The sequence below is a fragment of the Onychomys torridus genome, chromosome 10 (assembly GCF_903995425.1).
Source record: "Onychomys torridus chromosome 10, mOncTor1.1, whole genome shotgun sequence".
NCBI lineage: Eukaryota > Metazoa > Chordata > Mammalia > Rodentia > Cricetidae > Onychomys > Onychomys torridus.
This window is the reverse complement of record NC_050452.1, coordinates 27510446-27533099: the sequence shown is the minus strand read 5'-3', so window position 1 is coordinate 27533099 and position 22654 is coordinate 27510446. Positions and strand designations below refer to the sequence as shown.

The 22654-nt window shown below is 46.6% G+C and overlaps 1 protein-coding gene across 3 annotated transcripts in view; it reads right to left on the bottom strand.

Annotated features, from left to right (window-relative positions):
- Positions 1-3211: 3211 nt before the first annotated feature.
- Positions 3212-22654, bottom strand: part of Maea (macrophage erythroblast attacher, E3 ubiquitin ligase) — a 41703-nt gene continuing 22260 nt past the window's right edge. For all 3 annotated transcript variants that reach the window (XM_036200916.1, XM_036200917.1, XM_036200919.1), the window contains 8 exons: positions 19591-19773; positions 17395-17598; positions 15025-15147; positions 10793-10869; positions 7627-7735; positions 5746-5879; positions 4783-4978; positions 3212-4240 (listed from right to left, as the gene is read on the bottom strand). In XM_036200916.1, coding sequence (XP_036056809.1) covers positions 4145-4240; positions 4783-4978; positions 5746-5879; positions 7627-7735; positions 10793-10869; positions 15025-15147; positions 17395-17598; positions 19591-19773 — 1122 coding nt within the window. In that variant the 3' untranslated portion in view covers positions 3212-4144. The remainder of the gene's footprint in view (positions 4241-4782; positions 4979-5745; positions 5880-7626; positions 7736-10792; positions 10870-15024; positions 15148-17394; positions 17599-19590; positions 19774-22654) is intronic.

Genomic DNA, 22654 nt, shown 5'->3' with positions numbered 1-22654 from the left:
CTCCACGATCCATGTAGCCCCCTCAACCACACTTTCATGTTCAAAGGGCCTGGGGAAGGTAGGTGGCTGGAGAGATGGCTCAGCAGTTAAGGGCACTTGCTTCTCTTGCAGAAAACCTGGGTTCAATTCAAACCTAATACTCATGTGGGAATTGTGACTCACAAGTGTAACTCCAGTTCCAAGGGATCTGATACCCTTTTTTTTTTTGGCTTCTGTGGGCACTATATGCATGTAGTACACATACAGGCAAACACTCATACAAGTAATTTTTTTTTCTAAAAAATGTTTTGGAGTGACACAGTAATCTATCAACTTTATAGGCTCCAATTTACCCAAATACATCCTTCAAACAGAAATCTCCAATGGTTGTGCACACAGTGTATTCCAGCAGTATCACCCTTCCTGTTTTTTGATTTTTTAAAATATTTTGTTACATGCACGTATGTGCACCATGTATGTAGCTGGTAGCCTAGATTAGAAGGCATTGGATTGTCTGGAACTAGTCACAGATGGTTGTAAGTCACCATGTGGGTGCTGGGAACCAAACCTGTATGCTCTGCAAGAGCAAGTGCTCTTAATCACCAAGCCATCTCTTTAGCCTCCAACTCCACATTCTTTTTTTAAAAAATTTATTTAATTTTATATACATAGGCCTGTGGATTTCAGATCCCCTGAAACAGTTGTGAGCTGCCATGTGGTTGCTGGGAAATGAACGCTGGTCCTCTGGAAGAGCAGCCAGTGCTCTTAACCACTGGGTCATCTCTCCACCCCCACATTATTTTCTTATAGAGAGAAATATACAGTGTACTTACAAGAGTGGGAAAGAATTACCCACAGGATAAGCTTAATTTTTTTTTCTAGTACTGCTCTGGACCTCTGGGTCCATCTGCTGCTGACTCTTGTTCCTGGTGCTTTTGGGTGTTGCCATAAACTAAAGTACAATTGGCCCCAGTATCCACTAAAGCCCAAATTTTGCTCATTAGTTTTAGGGACCAACTGTGGGGCGTTTACCCACCAACCCCACAGCTCCCCAAAGTTTTCTTGAGTGTGAGCAACAGGAAATATTAGGGTTATATATTGCGTAGATAAACAGATAGAAAATAAAGGATAACCTCGAGAGGGCCTGGAACCTTTTCCAACTGGCCCTGACTGTCTCTGCCCCAGGGTATTTATAGACGCCAAGGGGTGGAGCAAAAGACCTCCTCCCCCAGCACAACCAAGTGCAGACCATCTCAGACACCTGCACTCAAGCCAGTGGCCCTAATCACCCTCTCTATGCGGACCTGCTGGGTAAAGCCAAGAGGAACTGAAAATGGTCTCCCACAACCAACAAACATGTAATTCAATGTAGGGCCTTGGACCACCCTGCAGCCAACACTGACCATCACGTTAAGGATGCAGTTGAGATTTGAGATTTCTGTTTTGTGAGAGCTCCTACCTCCACAGCAGTGGGGATGAACTGGAGGAATGATACCTGAAGTTATTCTCTAGCTTCCATGCATGCACGCGCGCGCGCGCGCGCACACACACACACACACACACACACACACACACACACACACACACACACACACCTATACACATACAAAACTGTGATGGTTTCAATGAGAATGGCCCTCACAGGCTCATATTTGAATGCTTAGTCTCCACTTGGAACTGTTCAGCAAGGATCAAGTGTGGTCTTTTTGGAAGAGGTGTGTCACTGGGAGTGGGTTGTTCTAAAAGTCCACATCATCCTTAGTTCTTTCTCTTCATCATGACTATTATCTCAAGAGTACCATTCAGGTACTGTTCGCTCCTGCACACCTGCCTGCTGCCATCCACCATGATGGTCATGGACCCTAATGCTCTGGAGCTGGAGCCCTCAAATTAAATGCTTTCTACCATGGGCTGCCCCAGTCAGTGTCTTATCATGGCAATAAAAATAACCAGACAAAATCCTTCTATCAGTATCTTTGTCTTATTATCTATTCCCCACCAAATCAGAGGCTAGCATGTCCCTTCCCATGTGTCATTCCTTCCCCATGCAATCAAGTTCCCTTAAGGCAGAGAGCTCAGCTTCGCCTGTGTGACTTTATCACCCAAGGCAGGAGTCCTGCAACCGCCACTAGGGCAGAGGGGCACACCGACTCATACTACAGAGAAAGCCAAGGCACCAGCAGACCAGACAAAGAGTTCCATTGAAGCCCAGCTTGATGAACCAATGAGTTTATTCGATTACTTACAGAACATGGGAGACTTGAAGACAGCTACAGGACTAAGTGATTCCCCGTGTAACTGGTAAGTGGCTAGAATACCCCAAATCCCTATCTGTTTACCCTGTATAATCTTGGTGAGGGGAGAAGCCTCTGGACCTTGCCTCTTTCCCCAAGAGAATGTTAACATGTTTAATCACATGAAGGTCATTTGCAGATAACTGCAGCTACTCTAAGGATGATAATGGCCATACCAACCCAAAGGACAGTGACATTGCAGGAAACCACAGAAAAGAAGTGCTGACATCATTCTGCTACCACTTCTCACTGGTGCCATGGTAGAAAGGGAAGACCCCAGACAGGCTGTGGCTCGAGAATGAGTATAGAGGTGTCAACTGGTGCTAGGTCACAGAGACCCCCAAACAGAGCATAAGGTATCTCCAGAGAGCACTGGAAAGCAGTGGGTACCACAGGCAAAGTCTACCCCTGCCAGTCTGAACTGAGGTACATGTGTTTGGCTTCACGGGCAGAACTGATTGATGTGGCCAAGGCAGCTGTCATGCACAAAGAGTCAGGCCGCAGAGTTAAACAGAGAAGAGTAGACAGTGTCCTGAGTGAAGAGAACACTCAGGACACCTGCTTGCTGGTATCTACAGCTTGAACCCTTGCCCCAAGAGTGGCTCCTAAGAGCCCAAGAACAAAGACAACAGGAATTACTATCAAGAGCCACTTTGGTTCTCCAAAAACCTGCAGTGCTCCAGCTCCAGGTGGGCTCTGGCTGGGTAGCAGGAGTCAGCTGTTACCTTAGGCCTCTTGATTTTATGCCCTCATTCCTCAGAAGAGCCCCTTGGAGGTCAGCAGGCTAAGTTGTGTACAGTGGACCAGGATAGGGGTGCTGAGTCCTTTTTACTGTAGCGACAGGACAAACCCAGGTCCCATACAGGTGCTGCATGGTCTAATGGTTGGCAGGGTAAGCAGAAGAGACCTGAGCTCTTAGAAACACCTCACACAAAAAATGAGAAATAGAAAGCTATTTTATTAACACGCTTTACATTTACAGTTCATTAGCTAATCAACATCAACATGCAAAAATAAGCGCTAGATACAAACCTCTACAATATGGTTTTGTGTGAATTACAATGGTTCATCTGTTTTGAAAACCCGTCAGTACTTATTTTAGCTCAACTATCAGTTTCTGTAATGAAAAGCATTTACACTCTAGGACTACGGAACCACCTGGCAAGGCCTCTGCAGAAACTCAGTCCAGTGGCTTTCCCGTGAATACATTCTCAAAGCAGGAGATAAGGCGGTGCTGGAAGGTGAGATACTGAACCTGTGCACAGACACAGCCCCAGACACCCTGGCCATGTGGGCGGAGCCTCCTCAAGTAGCAGCCCAGGAGTGTGTGGTGCATGGTGCTTTGGCAGCAGCTAGACAGTGAAGTCAGGAAAGGCCTCGGCACCATGTCACAAGTCACTGAAGCCAACCTGGTGTGGCCAACACCTTGCCCAGGCTGTGGCCAACAGGAGTTGGCAAAGGACCAGCCTGCTCCTCAAACTCCCCTGAGTCCCATCACTAGCAAAAGGAAGGAAATGGAGAAACACAGGGAAATAACCGATGAACCAATTCCTACTTCTGAGATGCTCTGGATTTCCTTGGTGTTCAGGTCACACTGTAGAGAAAGTTTCCTTTGAGAGGTGCAAGAACTTGCAGAGACACCAGTCGACTTATGTTACAAAATCCTATCAATCAAACGCTGTTCTCAAGCACAGACTTATTAAATCTCACTTCCTCTTTTTCTAAGAGTATTTGTTGTTGCTCACTGATCTTTGGTCGCAAGAAACAAATGCCGAGGCAGGCTGGGGTCTGGGGTCTGGGGTCAGGGTAGGAGGTATGGCTCCCACCCACCACAGCCTCTGGCCGGAGGCGTGCACATGGCAACGCAGGGCCTACATGATGTACACTTTCTCAGCCTGGGAGAAGTGGAAGACTTCTTTGGTTCTTGGGCAAACAACTTTATCATCTTGACGGATAGAGAGCAGAGACTGAAAAGCAAGACCAGAGTTATGCATTAAAATGAGAAAATCCCACATAAATTAAGACTTGAATTAAGGTTCATTCCACAAAATAAGCTACCATACCATTACATTTATTAAACCAGCTAATCTTATTTTTTTTTAACTTTTAGACTTATGTGTATGAGCATTTTGCCTGTATGTATGTATGTATGTATGTATGTATGTATGTATGTATGTACACATGTGTGCCTGATGCTTTTTGAAAGTAGCAAAGGGTGTCATATCCCATGGAACTGGAGTTATGGATAGTGGTGAGTTACCATGCAGATATTTAGAACCAAACCCAGGTCCTCTACAAGAGCAACAAATGCTCCTAACTACCGAGCCATCTCTTCAGTCTCAAGCTATCTAGTCCTACAAAGTCACTTGAAGACACACCTGTCAAAGAAACCTGAAGTTGTTCAAATGTGGTGCTAAACCCAACCCTGGTGCCTCCTTACCCTCCACACAGCTGCCCTGCCCTGCCCAGCCCCGCCTAGCCCACAACCCTGATCACCCAGGCCCCTCACATTGTAGCCATAGACATAGCCGTTAGGCAGCATCATGGGTGGGTTGTTCTCATTCATCACGTCACCAGAGATCTTGCAGACCAGGCGGGAGTTGGCACAGTGAGCCATGGGCAGGGGCTGCGCCAGTTTGTTCAGAGAGCGGCTGCACACAGGGCAGTCAGGGCTCTTGGAGCTGCCATCCTCCTTGTAGCACTGTCTGTGAACACTGTTAAGGAAAGGCTGTACCAACAGGGTAAGCAACAAGAACAAGACAGGCATGTGATGACCATTACTGCCTAGACACAGGGCAAGCATCCTTATGGCCATATAGGGACACCATGCAGAAAACAAATAGGGCTGTATCTATTGTCCAAGGTGAAAAGGATGCTATAGCCATTCAGCAACAATGGTCACCAAGACCTGACTCAAAACAAGCAACTAGCATGGCCACCCAGTGGGACCTTGCACACTTGCTGGTATTCTCATGCAAAAGTGAAACAGGGATGTTCTGGGTGACTGTCAGAAGGTGGCAGGCAAACACATGTTTATTCTCCACTGTCCACTAGAGACAGTGAGAAGATGGGCCCTGAGCCTCAGCTTGGAACACAGCAAAACAGGTATCAACTGTGATCCCAGAATAGCCACTACTTTGTGGGACAGCTATCACACACAGAATGGGGCAGAATGGGGCTGGCCACATGTAACAATCAGGCCAGGCACACAAGGACAGGGTTCAGCCAGAGTGGTAGGGTTTAGCCATACAATAGATACAGGTCATCCACATGAGAGAGAGTTACTCACGTGAGGGGGTGGGGACAGACCCACAAGAGATGAGGTCAACCTGAGTTCTGACTATCAGGTGCATGGCAACATTTGAGATGCAAAAACCATGAGAGTACACCGACCAAGGGAAGAAGACCAAGCTGCAGGTCCTAGGCCCTCTCCACCTTTACCCCAGAGGACGAGGTGGAACATGGAGGATACGGTGTCTTTATTGCCGAGAGCCCAGCCTGCAGGGTGAGGGTGAAGACGGAGCTGTTTCCTAGCTGGTGCAGTCGGTAGTTGTCATATCGGAACTGCTGGATCAGCATCCGCCACCGGGCTGGGTCCAGAAGGTCCTGAAAGACAACGTTCAAGTGCTGGGACCCTCCCCTGGCAGTTACTGGGAGGCCCAGCCAGTACAGTTGCCCCAATTGTATTACAAGAATCCTGCTGGCTTAATGTTCCAGAATACTCCCTGGTGTGTATCCTGTGGTCTTACAACTATAAAATAGAATCACAGACAATAAAAACTGAAAGGGAGGTCACTCCAGAGAAGAAATGCTGGACAGATGATAACAGATGACCTCAGCTCAAAAGAACTATGTCTATGTCTGGCTAATGTGTGTGTCTTAGACACAGATAAGGAATGCACATCTACAAGCACAAAGGAGGTAAAACTTCAGCATCAGTAGGGTCACAACATACTTCACTCCCACCTTTTTATAAAACACTGTTTTCAGTATTATTTCTATAAATACAGTCTATGGAGGATCATGCCCAGTCTGGGAGGCTCTCACAGAAGGGATAACATCAGTCCTCAGGGTCCTTCTCCTGAGGCCAGAACACCACTTTCTCAAGGAAGTTTCCTCTTTGTCTTTCTCACCAGTTCCCTGGTTCTTTCCTCCTTAATTTATAAAAGCCATTCTTTCAGTTCTCTTTTTTTAGCTTGCTGTTCCCTAAATTGCCTGACTGCCCCCAAGACAAAGGAAACCAGTATTACCTTGGTCTTTCTCTTTCAGGTCACATTTCTGTCACTGACAGGACTTGATAAGCTATCCCTCTTACCCTGCTGACCGTGACCCCATGAGTAGGCGTCTCCCTGTGCTCACTGGTGGGACAGCAGCTATGTCCTACCCCTCTCTGTACTACGAGGCGTCGCCTGAGATGATGGTTCATCTTCTAACTCAGATGCCTCAGGCCCAAACCAAACCTCCAACCTAGTGAAGAGAGATTTATGACACTCTGGCCTCATGGCATTTCAATACATTATGTCTCATACCTCAAAGCTGGAAACGTTTACTATGGCTTAGAGCAAACCCAGCAACTCCAAAACTGGGTCTACTCAGGCATGCTGGCACTGTGGGTGAGGCTGCAGGGCAGACACAAAAGCCTCTCACAGAGACCAGTCTCAAGGATCAGGGAACAAAGTATATAACCGCAAAGACTACCTAATGCCTTCAGAGGTCTTGGCTTGATGAGGCTATATTGAACAGAAATAAAAGTAAATTAAAAAACAAAACAAAACAAACAAACAAACAAAAAACAGCAAAAAGCCATAGGCTATTTACTCAGGGTCAGGCACAGATACCCCAATGTGGAGCTGAAGTTTGTACAAAGCTGTCTAAGCAATGGAGCCATGACCACATCCGCTCCCAGAACCTCCCTCACCACAGGCCAGTGATCAGGGGGTTAAAAACAACAGGACTGAACCAGGAAAAAGACCAGGAGCAGCCAAGGAAGGGCAAGACCACCTCCATGACCAGACTCTAGTGCTCTTTAGACCCAGAACTCTGGCCTTACAGAAAAAGCAAGGAGGCCAGGGAGTGTAGATCAGGAGATAGGCTGTGGACATGGCAGGAGGACTACTGAGGAAGGGTGGTAGGGTGTGGAGACCCAGAGGCTGCCAGGTTGAAGCCTCTGACCTCTGCCTCAAATTTCGCATCAGCTGGATGGGAATAAAGCAAGAAAAAGACAAGCCATGAGGTTTGAAGAAGTGACACCTGATGGGCTCTCAGGAGCTGGCCAGGACCTGCTGATCCATCCCAGTGGACCCCTGACTCCAAGGACCAGCAGGAACCTAGATAACAAGGTCATAAACATTACCTTGTATGGGGAGATGTGTGTATCTGGTGGGAAGGCCAACATGCCCATGACCTGGCGGACCTCATCCAGCTGGCTTCCTTCAGCCTGACTGAAGTGCTTTCTTGCATGTCTAAAACACAACATTTTGGCACATTTAGGTTTGTATTCCCCACTTTTCAATAATCACTTAATCAATTCGGAGGTTAAAGAACAATTTGTGAGGGTTAAGATAGTTCCTTCTACCACGTGGATCCCAGAGGTTACACTCTGGTTGCCAGGCTTGGAGGCAAGTGCCTTTACCTGCCCTGAATTTCCAATTTTAAGGGTCTGGACTAACAGGTCCTTCTGAGTTTGGCATAAAGGAATTCGATCCCAGAGATGTGCTGGGTAGGGCCTGAGGGGTCAAGATATCAGGAAATGGGTTCAATTAGTGCTAGAATTATTGCCTGGGCTCCCAAGTGATTCCAATTGTCCTGAGTGCTTACCTTTCAGGCCCAGGGACTTCCAGAGCAGCATTTTCAATTCTAAGTTGTTCAGAGCAACTCAGGTCCATAGACGGACTCCAAGGCTTATCTAGCCCATCATGTACAAGCAAACACACTGTAGTCTTTCACATGTGACTAGGGCCTATTTTACCCGGAAGGGCTGGGCAGCCAGGAGTAGTATGGAACTTTCCTCTGCTGGCCACTTGCCCCAAAGGCCATAGGTTTCCCATCTTCCCACAAGGCTCATTCAATGTCATATCTTCTACACCCCAAGTCCCTCCTGCAGAACCAGTCCCTCTAACCAGTGCCAATGACACAGCAGAATACATGGAACCAAGTCTTCATGTAGGTCAGTCCTGTGCTAAGTCAGGAAAAAGAGAGCTAGAAGGTTCTGGGGACCTGAGGCAGCCTTGAGGTGAGTATGGATATGTATGGTGAGATAGAGAATAAAGTTAGTAGACACTGTCACCAAGCAGCCCCCATGGAGTAGCAAGATGGCCACAAAGCCAAAGGAAGTGGGAAGTATGTACAGGGTTAGCCTACAACCAATTGGTCTACATAGCTTCCTACTCAACGGAAACAGTGAGCCACGAACAGTACCAGGCCTAGGACTGACATCCTAATCCCAGGGTAAAAGAACCAATATTGCTTAATGAACATCACAAACAGTATAAGAAAAACAAAACATAGTTTGGCTCTTCACTGTCTCCCAAGAGCTATGGTTGAAAGCTGGCTGTCAGTCTATGGCACGATCTGAGGTACCAGAAAGTTTAGAAGGTGGAGCCCACTGGAGTAAGTTAGGTCACTTGGGTGTGTTCTTGAAGAGCCAGTGGTGCGCTGGCCCCTTGCTACTGTTTCCTGGTTGCTGTGAATTAAGCAGCTGTGCGTCGCTACATCCTTCCACCATCATGTTCTTCCTCATCACAGGTGCCACACAATGGCACCAAGTGACAGGAAACACAAGCCAAAATGAGCTTGTCTGCCTTTGAAGTTGTTTGCCTCAGGTATACATACATCACAAACTGGCAACTGGTGTACAGTGACACCAACTTTTTCTTTAAAAACATAAATGTGAGACACCCAGAGACTGACATACCTGAACCAACCACTAGCTCCCACAGTGTGAGGAGAGTGACAATCCCTTTAACACTGTAGAGACACAAGTCAAGTCTCAGGCATCAGGCACAGTGCCCCTTCCAAAACTCAAGTTGCTCAGGAAGCTGAGGAAAGGACTGCTTAAGCTCAGGAGTTTGAACACTGGACAGCAAAATGTGATCCTATCTTTTTTTTTTTTTTTTTTTTTGTGAGACAGGATCTTATTATATGTAGCCCTGGATGACCTGGAACTTGCTATGTAGACCAGGCCTTCCCCAGATTCACAGGGATCCACTCCCTCTACCTTCTAAGTACTAAGATTAGAGACATCTATGACCACTCCTGGCATGACCAGGCCTCTTAAAAAGGAAATGAGAAGAGTGGAAATGAATGTACTGGTAGAGCACTTGTCACCATGCTCAAGGCCTGGAAAAAGAGTATCAACAGAGGGCACACACACGTGTAGGCACCTCATGCTCTCCCGTTACAAGTATGAGGCAAGGTGAACCGACAGCAGCCAGTAAGGTCCACAGCCAGCTCAATCATGCCCTACCCTCACCCTTCCATGCTCCCAGGGAACAGCAGTCCTGGGTTCACTAAAAGCTAAGCCTGGGCTGGGCCTGCAGGACTCTCTGCTCCCCACTCAGGGTTCTCTGGTGGGACACGTCACTGCTGAGTCTCACTCATCATAGACACCTTCTGGAAGATACATTCCTTCAGTGCCTATGCTAGGAGATGCCACCAGCTCAGCCCATGTCTAGGGAGCAGCAGGTCATGTTTTCACTGGTGTACTGCATGGCCCTGAGCAGTGTTCCTCCCTGCTCACACTCCAGGACTAACTGGGCAGGAGCCTGGCAAAGCTGGAATTGGAGAACCCCAGCTACAGAAAGAAGTTACTGCATCAGCTTTGGCATACACTAACCAGACACCTGGTGGACACCAAGAAGGCTTACAAAGCTGACTTGAAAGCAAGTAGTTCAGAAGGAGTGCAAACTGGCACATGGTACTCTCTGTGACACTCCAGCCAAAAAAGGGTGAGTCTTATGCTTGACTGCTAAAGACCCTCTAGAGGCCTGCCAAGTAGAGGCCACAGGGCCAGTCAGCCACTGTTCCCTGTACCCTTAGGGCAGAGATAGACCTCAGAAGCTCAATATACCTACAGAAAGCCCTAAGGTATTCTTCCTGATGCAAGCATGCTCTCAGATGGCCAGGAAGAAAGTATCAGACCAAGGAACTTGGAATTGTCCATTGGTTAGCCCCTTAGAGCATACTTGTTACTTAAAGCTGATGATTATTTCCCAAGTGGAAAAGATGAGACCAGGAGCCCTGATCCAAGGTTCACATGGGTGGCTGGGATGCCAGTCCAGCTCACCTGACAGCTATGAGGGTCTGAACTGCCACATGAAATTGTCTGTGGAGCAGAGGACTTCAATCCCTGCCTTAGAACACAGAAATCTAGTTGGCATATAGGATTGAAGCCATCAGACTGGAAGTGCCCCAACATGCGTGTTTCCCTCTCTATCACCTGACCAAGGGAATGGGGAAAGGGGAATGGCTCCTGCATGTCCTGTCCTAATGTAAAAAACCTTGTGTACAGCACGTCCTACCTCACAGCATCCAGGCGTTTGTTCTGCCGGACAAGCTCAATGAACTCCTGAATCCTGAGGCTGAACTCCAGGCAGCTCTGAGGGCAAAGACAGACAGGGTTAGAAGGTGCCACCTGTCAGCAGTGCCATGGTCTAGGCACCTGGGCCCCAGGACCCATAGGTCTCCCAATTCTATCATCAAAACTCAGGGCTCTCCACGGACACTGGGAAGCATGCTATGGCCAGAGCCTCTATTCTGATGAACATTACTCCTCTTCAGGCAGGACCAATGCATTATGCAGATGGTGAGCACAACATCTGAAGACAGGCATTAGCTCCCAGAACACATGGAGTAAGGTTAAGTAACTGTATGAGGAAACCCTGACAACTCCCTAGAGGGTTTTCCAGGGCCCTAGAGTCAAGGGCCTATTCTCTGTGAATACCATAAAGCAATCTCCCTCTAAACATGTTTCCTTTAGCACGTGGAGGCAAGACAGACAGATCACTGTGAATTCAAGACCAGCCTGGTCTACACAGTGAGTAGTTCAGGACAGCCAGAGCTATGTACAGAGAAACTGTCTCAAAAAAAAAAAAAAAAAAAAGTTTCCTCCCTATCACCTCCACCAGGTTTCAACTCAGCACATTTCTTGTCTGCACTGTAAGTCACGCTGCAGAGATGGTGAATGCTCTGGAAAATGTCCACAAGCTGTTTATCTAAGACTGATACCTAGTGGAAGGAGACAGTGTCTCAAGCGGGTGTGAGGCAGCAAGAAGGTGGCACCTCAAGGTGCTGACAGGGAACACTAAGGCAACAACAAAAGATGGAAGGCTGAAGACGAGGAGGGTTCCAGGCAGAAAGAGGTTTAGTATAAAGGCCTGGGACAGAAGAACAAAATCCCTGGAGCAGTAAGTCCAAGGAAGCTAATGTTCCTGTCAGGACTCTAAGGTCCAGGCTGGTGGGGATCAGGAGAAGAGAAGGGATGGTCCACGAATGGCAGAAACTCTAAGACGTGCAGCTGTTAAGGGAGATCTGAGATCAGCACTGCAGTGGCTCTTGGGGACAGTACAGGGTATGGTGACAGATGCTTCTATATAGAAGCCTAAAGCTGACTCTGAAACCAGCACTACAATCCTGTGACTGGCAGGAAGACTAACTGCTACCACCTTACACAGAAAGCATCTTTCTATGCAAGTACTAATCTAAAGATCCCCAGGTACCAGGCAGTAGAGCACTTACCCAACGCGTACATTGTCACCTGTAAAACCAGCATCTAGGAGGCTGAGGCAAGGTCTCAGTGAATTTGAGGTTAGCCTGGGCTACATTGCAAGGCAATATCCCCCTAAAAGCTACTCAAAACCTTCAGCATAGCCTCAGGACACATAAAACACTTCCTGCCAGAAACAGGAATGAGGACATGAAAGACATGAAAAACTAGTCTAAGACTATTCATCACATGCCACTGATTCCAGAGAATCCATATTACAACAGCACAGGCTTCACATGGCAAGCCAATCATTCATGAACATTTAGGACTCAAACTCAATTCTCCAGTGCTGCATCTTTTCCCACCTAGCCTCCTCTGTGTACCCAATTCCCACAGCCCATCTCAATGTAACCCCAGCAAAGCATACTCCAGAGCCAGTTGTCCTGACCCTATTCCACCAACACAATGTAGCCATACCTACATGTGTAGGGCCAGGAAGATGACAGGGATGTCCACTCCCTCTGACCCCTGCACTGTACCCTCTGCACCCAGGCTGAGGGCCCAACAGGCTGGAAACACAGTACATTCCAAGCCAGAGCAGGAGCTGTCCTGACTGAGTGGTGGGTAGCAGGCTTGATATGATCAGGAAAAGACAGGGTACCCCAAGGCTCTCCAGGAGTAGCCTGGCCCCACTGATGATGGAGAGGTGTGTGGCTGCTCTGCCCCTTTAAAGCCAGAAAGGCAGGAACTGAAGGTGAATCTACACACTTAGAGTCCCATTAAGTTGCGGAGTAACATTGTTCCTTCTGTAGTTGGTGGGCACCAGTGGGATGTTTAAAAGCAGGATGAAGGCACTGTGTATGTACTGAAGGAAAATGAAAACCATCAAGACAGGACAGGGTTTCTCTGTGTAACAGCTCTAGCTGTCCTGTAGACAGCTTTGTAGACTCACTTTGTAGTCCAGGCTGGCCTTGAACTCAAACTCCCAGAGATCTACCTGTCTCTGCCTCCTGAGTGCTAGGATCAAAGGTGTGCACCACCACCTCCTAGTGAAAAGTTTTGTTACATAAAACATATACCTTAAATGTGTTTTTGTTATTTAGGAGCAACATTCTTTAACAGTTAACTTTCAAACACCTTACCAATACACAGAAGTGCCTGTTTGCTATGCAAATTAATCCTCCAGAACATATATCTACCAATTCATATGGTGGGATGATTGGCCACAATGCTCACTCTGCAGCAGCTGGAGACTCTGAATTTACCACTGTGTGACTTCTAGACACAAGGCCTCTAGGTTGTTCTTTCAGTGTCCTGTCAAGTCTAGAGACCTAAGCTAATTTACAGATCTTATCTTGGTACCCTGTTATATGATATTTCCAATTTAGTGAAACTGGTTCTGAGATACTTCTCTTCCCATCCAAATTAGTGTGTCTGGTCTGTGGGACCTTAGTGCAGTGTGGCTCCTCCACTATTTCTCTGGTGGCAGGGAGAGCATGTGTACATGTGCACAATCAAGTTATACAGATAGTATAATGTGATGTGATGGGCAAGGCTGTCATTAGGCACCTTCACGGTGTTTCTGCCTACCCAGAGTGTCCATCCCAGGTCCACATGGAGCACTCATAGTAAATTCAGCGAGCTGCCTAGAGAGGTCAAAGCTTGGGAAATCACCTCATGGGAGAGACATGTGTTCTTTCTCTGGGAGGGAGTGAAAGTGGGACTGAGTAGGCCAGACTGTTACAGATCAATTCTCACTTCCTTTTAGAGGTTCCATACCAAGATCCTCAGTGGTGGCTCTACTTTTTTGTTCCATCTTTGCCTCGTGCTCACTTTGGCAGCCCTGAATGGCAAAGTGTCACTCTTGGCTGGTGACTACATGCACCTCAACAAACTCAACCAGATGGATTAAAGCAGCATTCAGTTTAGAAAATAGAAAAAATACAGCTCCTCTGGTGGAAACAGGGGCTGGCTGTTGATGAACACTAACACATTTCTGCTACAAAGCCCTAGGATAACAATTTTCAGTTAGCAGATTTAAGTTCTGTGGCCTGTGTTTTACATTCATTCATTCATTCATTCATTCATTCATTCATTCATTCATTCATTTATGCCAGAGCTGAGGATCAAACCCAGGGCCTTGTGCATGCTAGGCAAGCGGTCTACCACTGAGCTAAATCCCCAACCCCTCTGTGTTTTACTTTTAAAGAATGCTTTAAAGTACAAAGTATATAATCAGTAGAATATCACATCCCAGATTTCTGCAGCCCCTATCTGACTGAGTGGGGGAACCCACAGGCTGCCTCAACTCTAAGTGCAGTAGGCGTGAACATGCTTAATGTGTGATGCGACTCCATACTTCACCATAGAACCAAACTAACACAACATGCTACTATGGTGATTTTTTATTTGTGCTGAAACGTGATTTTACTTGTATATTAATAACTAAAGTTGCCTGGGGGTCAGAGCTAATAGCAAGCCATAGCAAAAATCTGGCAGTGGTAGCACACACCCTTAATCCAATCACATGGCAGGCAGAGTCTGTGTGTTCAAGGACATAGCCTTTAATCTCAATACCAACCATAGAGACCTGGAGGTCTGTATACAGGTAGTGACGAGGAGGTCATGTGGTTGGGTTTACAACCAATGAGAAGGCAGAACAGAAAGTCAATAAAAAGACAGACACATAGGAAGTAGGTCTCTTTCTAAGGGGAAGGACGGTGGCGGCAGCATCGAGTGGTAAGAAGGCAGTTTTAGTCTCAGCTATTGCTCCCTGACCTCTTGGGCTTTTAACTCTGCATTTGGCTCTGTGTTTCTTATTTAATAAGACCGTTACATCTACATGCTATTCTTCAGGGTTTTTACCTAGAGGTGAACCCCACCCTAAACCCAACAACTCAATCTTACAAACCAAAACCAACCCAAAAGGCTGCAAGCAAGTGAAGGCATGATGGTCCTGGGTAGGTGGAACAGCTTCCACCCAACGTTGGCCTCTCCTCCAATAGAGACCCATCCCCACCAGAAGCCCAACCGGGAAAGCCCACATACCTTCATCTTCCGGAGTCGGGACTTGTTATCATGGCACCAGGCAAGACAGGTGGCTGTCTCACGCCTCTCCAAGGACTCCTCCACTTCTTTGGCTGTCAGGAACATCTCGATATTCACAAGGTCCTTAGAGGAAGGGGCAGCTCAGGTCACAACATGCCTGTGGCCTACAAGCAGGGGCAACTGGTTTCTACTCTCTTCACCCCAGCCTCCCACCCAGGGTTTTGGGCTCGGCCATAGGGCAGCCCTGCTTCTAGTCCAACCTGTCTAGAGCACTGCTCATAGATAAGTACCCAGGGAATGAGATTCTAGGGAGCAGAAAAATGTCCACAATGACTGGGAAGCTTACATATGGCAGATGCCTACTGGTTAGGGAACCAGAGCCATCCTGTTGTAATTTAAAAAAAAGGCCAACAAGGATCATAAGCACTGGACTATACAGACATACTTGGACTGGCTCCCAGCACAGGGTACAGGCACACTGTGGTTAATCTGGTTAGAATCACCATGGAAATTAATCTCTAAGCATATCTCTAAGGGCTTACCTAGATTAGATTAAGTAAATTTTAGAGGTGGGAAAATTCACCTTAAATGTGGGTTTTACTATTCCACTCATCTTAAATGTGGGTTGTACTATTCCAAGGGCTGGGGGTCTCAAGACTGAAAACAGAGTGCAAACTGAGCACCAGCAGTCATCTCTATTTCCTGACTGTGCACACACATAACAACTGTCTCCTGCTTCTGCTGCTGTGCCTTCTCTGGCATGATGGTTTATCTCCTGTAATGCTAAGACAAATGAAACCTTCCTTCGTTAATTGCTTCTGACAGGCATTTTGTTGCAGCAACAACAAAAATCACTAACACCTCAACCAAACCTCCAAAGAGCACAACCTCCTTCAAGTCCTCAGCACAGGGTACAATGCCCCCACAGTGTCTGTGTGTAAGTGTGTGTGGAGGGGGTTGTAATACAACTCTCTCCAGTGCCTGTGCTCTTTGAAAAGGGCCAAGGACAGAAAATCTGCTGAGTTCCAGAGGGCTCATACAAGGTCAGGGCCTCTCTATATTTAAGGGTCCAGCAAGATTAGCAAGAATGAGTGGCTGGGACAATGAGATGTATGCACATTATGAGAAAAGCAGGGAAGCTAACTGAAGAAAATGGAAATTTCTTTAAATTTTAAAAATCACACTGATTTATATATTAGTAGGCAGATATACAGAAAATGACATGCAGGAACTAGCTCTCTCTTCACATCATGTAATTCACAGGAATCAAAATTAGTTAAATTTTGGCAACAAGTGTCTTCACTTGCTGAACCATCTCAACAGCCTGAAAAACCTAATTTCAAAAGTGAAATTTCTTTCCTATCTGGGATGTACCCAACAAAACACATTAATAAAAAAGTTTCTCAACTAACAAGGAGAATAACAGCACAAAACAACTGATAATTCCTAGGTGAGCCATGTGCAGTATGCTCTGGTCAGGATCTACAGGGACCTGATGTTCCTCCTGCCAAGCCCTATGACAATGGTCCTAGTTAGCATCTCATCCCAAGCATTGAACACCACCACACATACAGGACAATGACCAGAGAAAGGAGTTGAAGTTATGGGAAGCTTCTTCCAGAGATGTGACTGGGCAGGGCATGTGGACCTAGCTACTGAACATGGTATAGACACAGCCTTTAAGTAAAAGAAATCATAGTAAGACTCCTACTTTTCCTATTTCAAGATAAACAACTATAAGAAGCAGACTAGAGCTAATAACAATGCAATTAAAACCAATGGCCTGGATGGTGTGAGATAGCCCAGCTGGGAAAAGATGCTTGCCACCAAGCCTGACAGCCTGAGTTCAATCTCCATGACTCCCACGGCAGAAAGAGAAAACTGACCTCCAAAAGTTGCCCTCTAACGTCTACACATGTTGTGACATGCATGTGCATACCCCCGAGATAAATTTAATGAAAATTTAAAGACAATAATGGCTTACAAGAAAATGAACAAGAAAAAAAAAATGGGATAACCTATGGGTTCAGTGATACACTCTGGTGGCCAAGCACAGGCTGGGTATTCAATGTCTAGTGGCAGTGGCTATAACCACTGGTCAGGGGCAAGAAGGCAGCAACACCTTTCCCTGGCTATATGGGCATGTCACTGACTCCAGGGAGTTCCTATCAAGAACACCAATCTTCTGACCTCCTCAGGCACCACAAGGCCAACAAATTTAAGTTCAGGTGCAAGTTCAAGTTGGCTAAAAGCAAGTTAATTGTATCCTGTGATCTTCAGTGACTATTGGGGCACCATAACAGGTGGGAACAGGAGGGAATGTGATAGTGCTCACACCTAAGCAGGGGACCAAGAATTCGAAGAGCCCACCTCAATGCCACTCTGGCGAGCCAACTTCACAGCTGTGTTGTAGTAGCCACAGCGCAGCAGATGCTCCACCATCATTCGGTCCATGCGCTTTCGTTTCCACATGCTAGCTGCTGCTGGCTGGTCGCTGCTGTGCTCCTTGAGGTGCTCGATCCTACGTTTGCAGAGTTTGGCGCTCTCATCCTCAGCCTGGATGGACTCTACTGCCTAAGTCACAGCAAACACACTTGAGATGATTCGTCCCAGGACCCACCATCAGCCATGAAAACATATGTATGCATCACCTCTTTTGTATGCTCGCAAGAAGATAAGCAAGGAAAGGTAAAAGCTGAGGATGTGTAGGACGATATGATAGAAACAAAAGAAATCAGGTTCTACATTTGTTTGGGGTGAATTTGTGTGAGACAGCACTTCCTGAGAGGGGCATGACACTCTACCCACCACTTCATGTGCTTGCTGAGTACATTTGAGGCCCTATTTCCTTCAAAAAGGCCTAAAATGCATGTGTATCTTTTTTGGTTTAAGTTACACTGTCAGATGCTTAAAATGTGAAATGTGTTGTACTTTCCTTGTCTTATTATTTACTATAAAGTGACTCTAATTATTTTACTTTGAGATAGGGTCCAATTACATAGCCTTAGCTGTCCTAGAGCTTGCTATGTAAACCAGGCTGTCCTCAAACTCACAAAATCCTTCTGGCTCTGCCTCCTGAATGTGGAGATTAAAAGTATGTGTCACTATGTTTGGACTTTTAAATATTTTATATTTTTTTGTTAGGTTTTTTTCTTTTCTGTCTTTGTTTTTTTGAGACAGGGTTTCTCTATGTAGCCCTGGCCATCCTGGAACTAGCTCTGTAGACCAGGCTAGCCTTGAACTCACAGAGATCCACTTGCCTCTGCCTCCTAAGTGCTGGGATTAAAGGCACGTGCCGCCACCACCCAGCTATATAGATACATACATACATACATACATACATACATACATATATATATATACACACACACACACACACACACACACACACACACACCCAATTTTGTTCAAAATTAAATCCTACGTAGCTCACCTACACTGCCCAACATGGCTGCTACCACCCCGTGTATCAGTGGATTACTGGAAGGCCAGTGACTCAGAGGAACCACTCCTATGTCATTGCGAGTAAATTCTCATAGCCATGGAGCAAACAGCTAAATGTGAGACACCACAAGCCAGGCCCCCGCTGGCTTTCTGTCCCTGCGTCCAGGTTGGCTTCTGGGCTATATTTCTGTTGGGAGTGGGCTTTTGCTTGGCTCCTGTTAGGGTTGATCTCAGCCAGAGCTCTTCAGTCTCACCATGTCAGGCAAGTTTATCTTCACCTGTGTCATGTGGGTCTATGAGCCACTGTTATTCTCCCTGTCCTTTCTCTGCCCCTCCTCTGGGCTCTGACCAACCATCAGAAATCCATGATCTCTCATGTACTTGCTTTTCTGTTGGCACCATATTCTAGACAATTTCTTTAGAACCACTTTTCCGTCTGGTACTCTACCACTGAATACTACCAGCAGCCTGGTTATTATTTGTTTGTGACATAGTCTCACTCTATAGCCCTGGCCAGGCTGGACCTTCATATGTAGACCAGGCTGGCCTTGAACTTAGAGACTTCCTGCCTCTTCTTCCCAAGTGTTGGAATTAAAGGTGTGTGCCACCATGTCCAGTCCCAGTTTCTATTTTATATTTTCCCTGATTATTTTTGAAACTCTAAATACTTTTTGTATTTTCTGTTCCCTGCAGGTCTTCAAGATTTTTTGGCCCACTTTCCCGGGCTTCCAAAGCTCTGTCACATGACCCCTCGAGCTCAGACAATGCTCCTAGGCAGTTGCAGTCCTTGGCCTTTTCTTACATCTGACCCCCACCCGTGACTGGGATTGGTAATTCTCTTCTGCTGCTTGAGCTCTCTAACTCCTTTGGGAGGGTGCTTGGAAGGACTATTCAAATCTACTCAGATCTTATTTAAAGGGTCATCCGCAGTGGCTAGGTCATTCTGACAGTCCCAGAAGTTCAGGGTGAAACATCAGTCTCTGGAAGCCCTAGCTTCCTCATGGGTGGGGCTTAGGACACTTTCAGTTCCCTTTCCAGCGGCATGAGTGAGGCCTGGGCACCCTACCCACAGTCAGCCTCCGTCTTCATCTCCAAGCCAGGGCCCATTCCCAGAGGACAAACCTTTCTCTTGAGGACACTCAGCTTCTCCACCACACCATCCAGTAGGCTGACCACAGAGTCCACAGCTGGGCAACTACTCAAGGTTTTCTCAAGCTCAGCAACCACCATGGTGACGTGGCTGGTCTCCCGATCAATGTTTTTCTGGGCAGCTCGGAAGCGTTTATTCAGTGTCTCATAGGGCACCTAGACAAGAAAAGGCAGAAAGAACCTCAGCCCTGACCTTCAATGCACGGGTATGTCCCAGGCACAGCACATGGGCCTCCTTTACATCCAGCAAAGGCAGCCTAAGACCTTAAGCTCTCAAAAAAATTCTCACGGCACCCTGGACCAGGACTCACAAAGCATGGCGACTAGACACGGTCCAGAGCCCGGAAGGGCGAATGGCACGGAGACGCACGCTGCCCTGGTCTTTGAATAATGCTGAGCCACAATCTCTCCACAACAAGAAAAACAAATGAAGTATATAAAGAAAACAACAAAATTTTGTTTTGTTTTTTGTTTTTTTAATCTAGAAAAACAAACAGTTAAAAATGCGACCAGCCGGGTGGTGGTGGCACACACCTGTAATCCCAGCACTTGGGAGGCAGAGACAGGTGGATCTCTGTGAGTTTGAGATCAGCCTGGTCTACAGAGCTAGTCCAGGACAGGCTCCAAAGCTACAGAGAAACCCTGTCTCGGAAAACAAACAAAACAAAACAAACAAAAAAACAACAACAACAACAACAAAAAAAAAAGCGACCAAAAATAAGTTGAGAGAAAGGGGCTTCCATTCAGCTAGTGGGGAACTGGAGGACGACCACACTGGGCAGGGTCCAAAAAGCTTCATATCGTTCAGGTTAATGTGAAGTCATCATATTTCATGTGGAATTACAAATGCACATTAAATTTCTTCTCCTCCATGAAAAAATAGTTTATCCTAATTGTAAACAACAACAACCATTTCCTACAGAAAAATTACAAAGTAACTGTCAAGTCACTGTCTTTCCAGAGATTCATCATCACACTTGTCTCTCATTTCATGGCCCATAACTGTGGGCGTAACACATTAAGCTGTGCCTGAGCACCATGCCCCACCTCTTTGGCAGGCTAAGCTACAGCCACGGCTCGAATCTCTACTGTCAAGTACTGCTAGTGTTAACTTTGCTGTCACAGCAAACTCACCTGTGAAAAAAATTTTTTTTTCATTTTTGAGACAAGGTTTCTATGTGTCCTGGCTGACCTGTATGGACCTGTATGAACTCCATGGACCAGGCTGGAACTCACAGAGATCCACCTGCTTCTGCCTCCACAGTGCTGGAATTAAAGGTGTGTACCACTACACTCAATACCCAGCTTACCTGTGATCTTAAACCCATTCAGCAACATGGTCAGACTCTGTACCCCTCAACATGAGGCAGGCATGGACCCTGCATCAGTCAGCCACTGAGCTTGTGGTGAGGCCTGATAAAGGCAGGAAAGCAGACAGAGAGACCGAGACATGGCTCACCTTAAAACCTAAGTTTCTTGAGAGTAGGGACTGTAAAGACAACATGGGAAAAGGACTAGCTTTACTTCCCACAATCCCACACCTGCCTTTCTCCAGCACTGTGTTGACCATTCCTGTCTAATCCTAAGGCTTCACTGGCATGAGAGGCAAACTGCCTTAAGACAAGCCATGTTTGTTATGAAGAAGGTGCAGCAAAATGGCTGTGAGCTTTCACTTGCTGGTAAGTAAGTTAATCTCGCAGTGTTGGAAATGAAGATGGAGAAGTTGTCAAACAGCAGCACGTTCAATACCTCAACAGGGTAATAAGAAACAAGAGACTAGTGTGGCCAATGCAGCTCCTGGGTCAGGTAGGGAATAGCACAGAGCATAGCATCCTCTTTGGAGGCTCTGTGATAGATACGGTTGGTAAGTGGTCAGCCTGTCACAGTGTGGGTGGCCAAGGCAAACCTGCACTACCTTGCTCGGCCAACACTGTTTTCATGCAAAAGAGATTCCTCCATTCCTGTCTATCCAATGGATAAGGATGTATTCAAAATAGCTTTTGTCCCATGCCTTCCTACTGTACTCTTAGAAAGGACCTAATGGGAGAAGGGACAGACATAAGACCCAGTGAGAGACTCTGGCAGTCACAGAGTCCCTGAGCCACCATAGCACCTGGCACCTTTGCCAGGTCCAACTGTCCTACCTCCTACCCATTATGAGGGTTATCCTGCGAGGAAGTAGAATCCTGGAAGGCAAATCAAACATATATTCTTCAACCACATTGCAATCCAGCCCACCAAACAGCAGAGTATGAAGTTAGAGGCTTCATATATATAGCTTCCCCAGACCCACCATAGTCCAACCTGTGGCCAGGAATACCCTCTCAGGGTGTTGTTAGATTCCTATAAGAATGTCTGTCTTGTTATCAAGCCTATTTAGTGTAATAACAAGACAAAACAAATACTACTAATAGGTTTCAAACACAAGCTCCTGTCCTTTATGACCAAAGGAAAAGGGTTTAGTTTTGCCTAACATTATGTCAAAATACAAAGTTTATAAGGTCAAATGAAAGGAGCACTTGCTAAAACTCCTCTGTCAGGAGCAGTGCTATCAGAAGAATGCATTGTCGTCATAGTGGATGAGACATTGACTCATACCTGCATGTGCTGCCAGGCTCTGGGATTTAGTCAAGCACAGGAAAAAAATACTAGGCTCAAGAGGGAAAACACCAGTTCCCAGCTATGGTCAATGGGTTATCCAAGCAACCTCTAGCAAATTCCACCAGGCGTGGCTTAGCTGTTGAGAGCATTTGCTGCTCTTGTAGAGGACCTGGGTTCAGTTCCCAGCACCCATTATCAGGTGGCTTATAACTGTGAGTGACTCCAGTTTCAGGGATGTGACATTCTCTTGGGGCATCCTCAGGTACCTGTATGCACATGATATAAGCAACCCTTTCAAAAACAACAGACTACAAGGCAGGAGCACTGAGCAAGCAAAGGCAGTCCCACTAGCCCCTGGCTCCTAACACAGTGCAGCAGCCGACCTTTTCTCTCTTTTGCTGGCCATCCTTTGGGAGGTTTCCCTTCTGACCTGGAC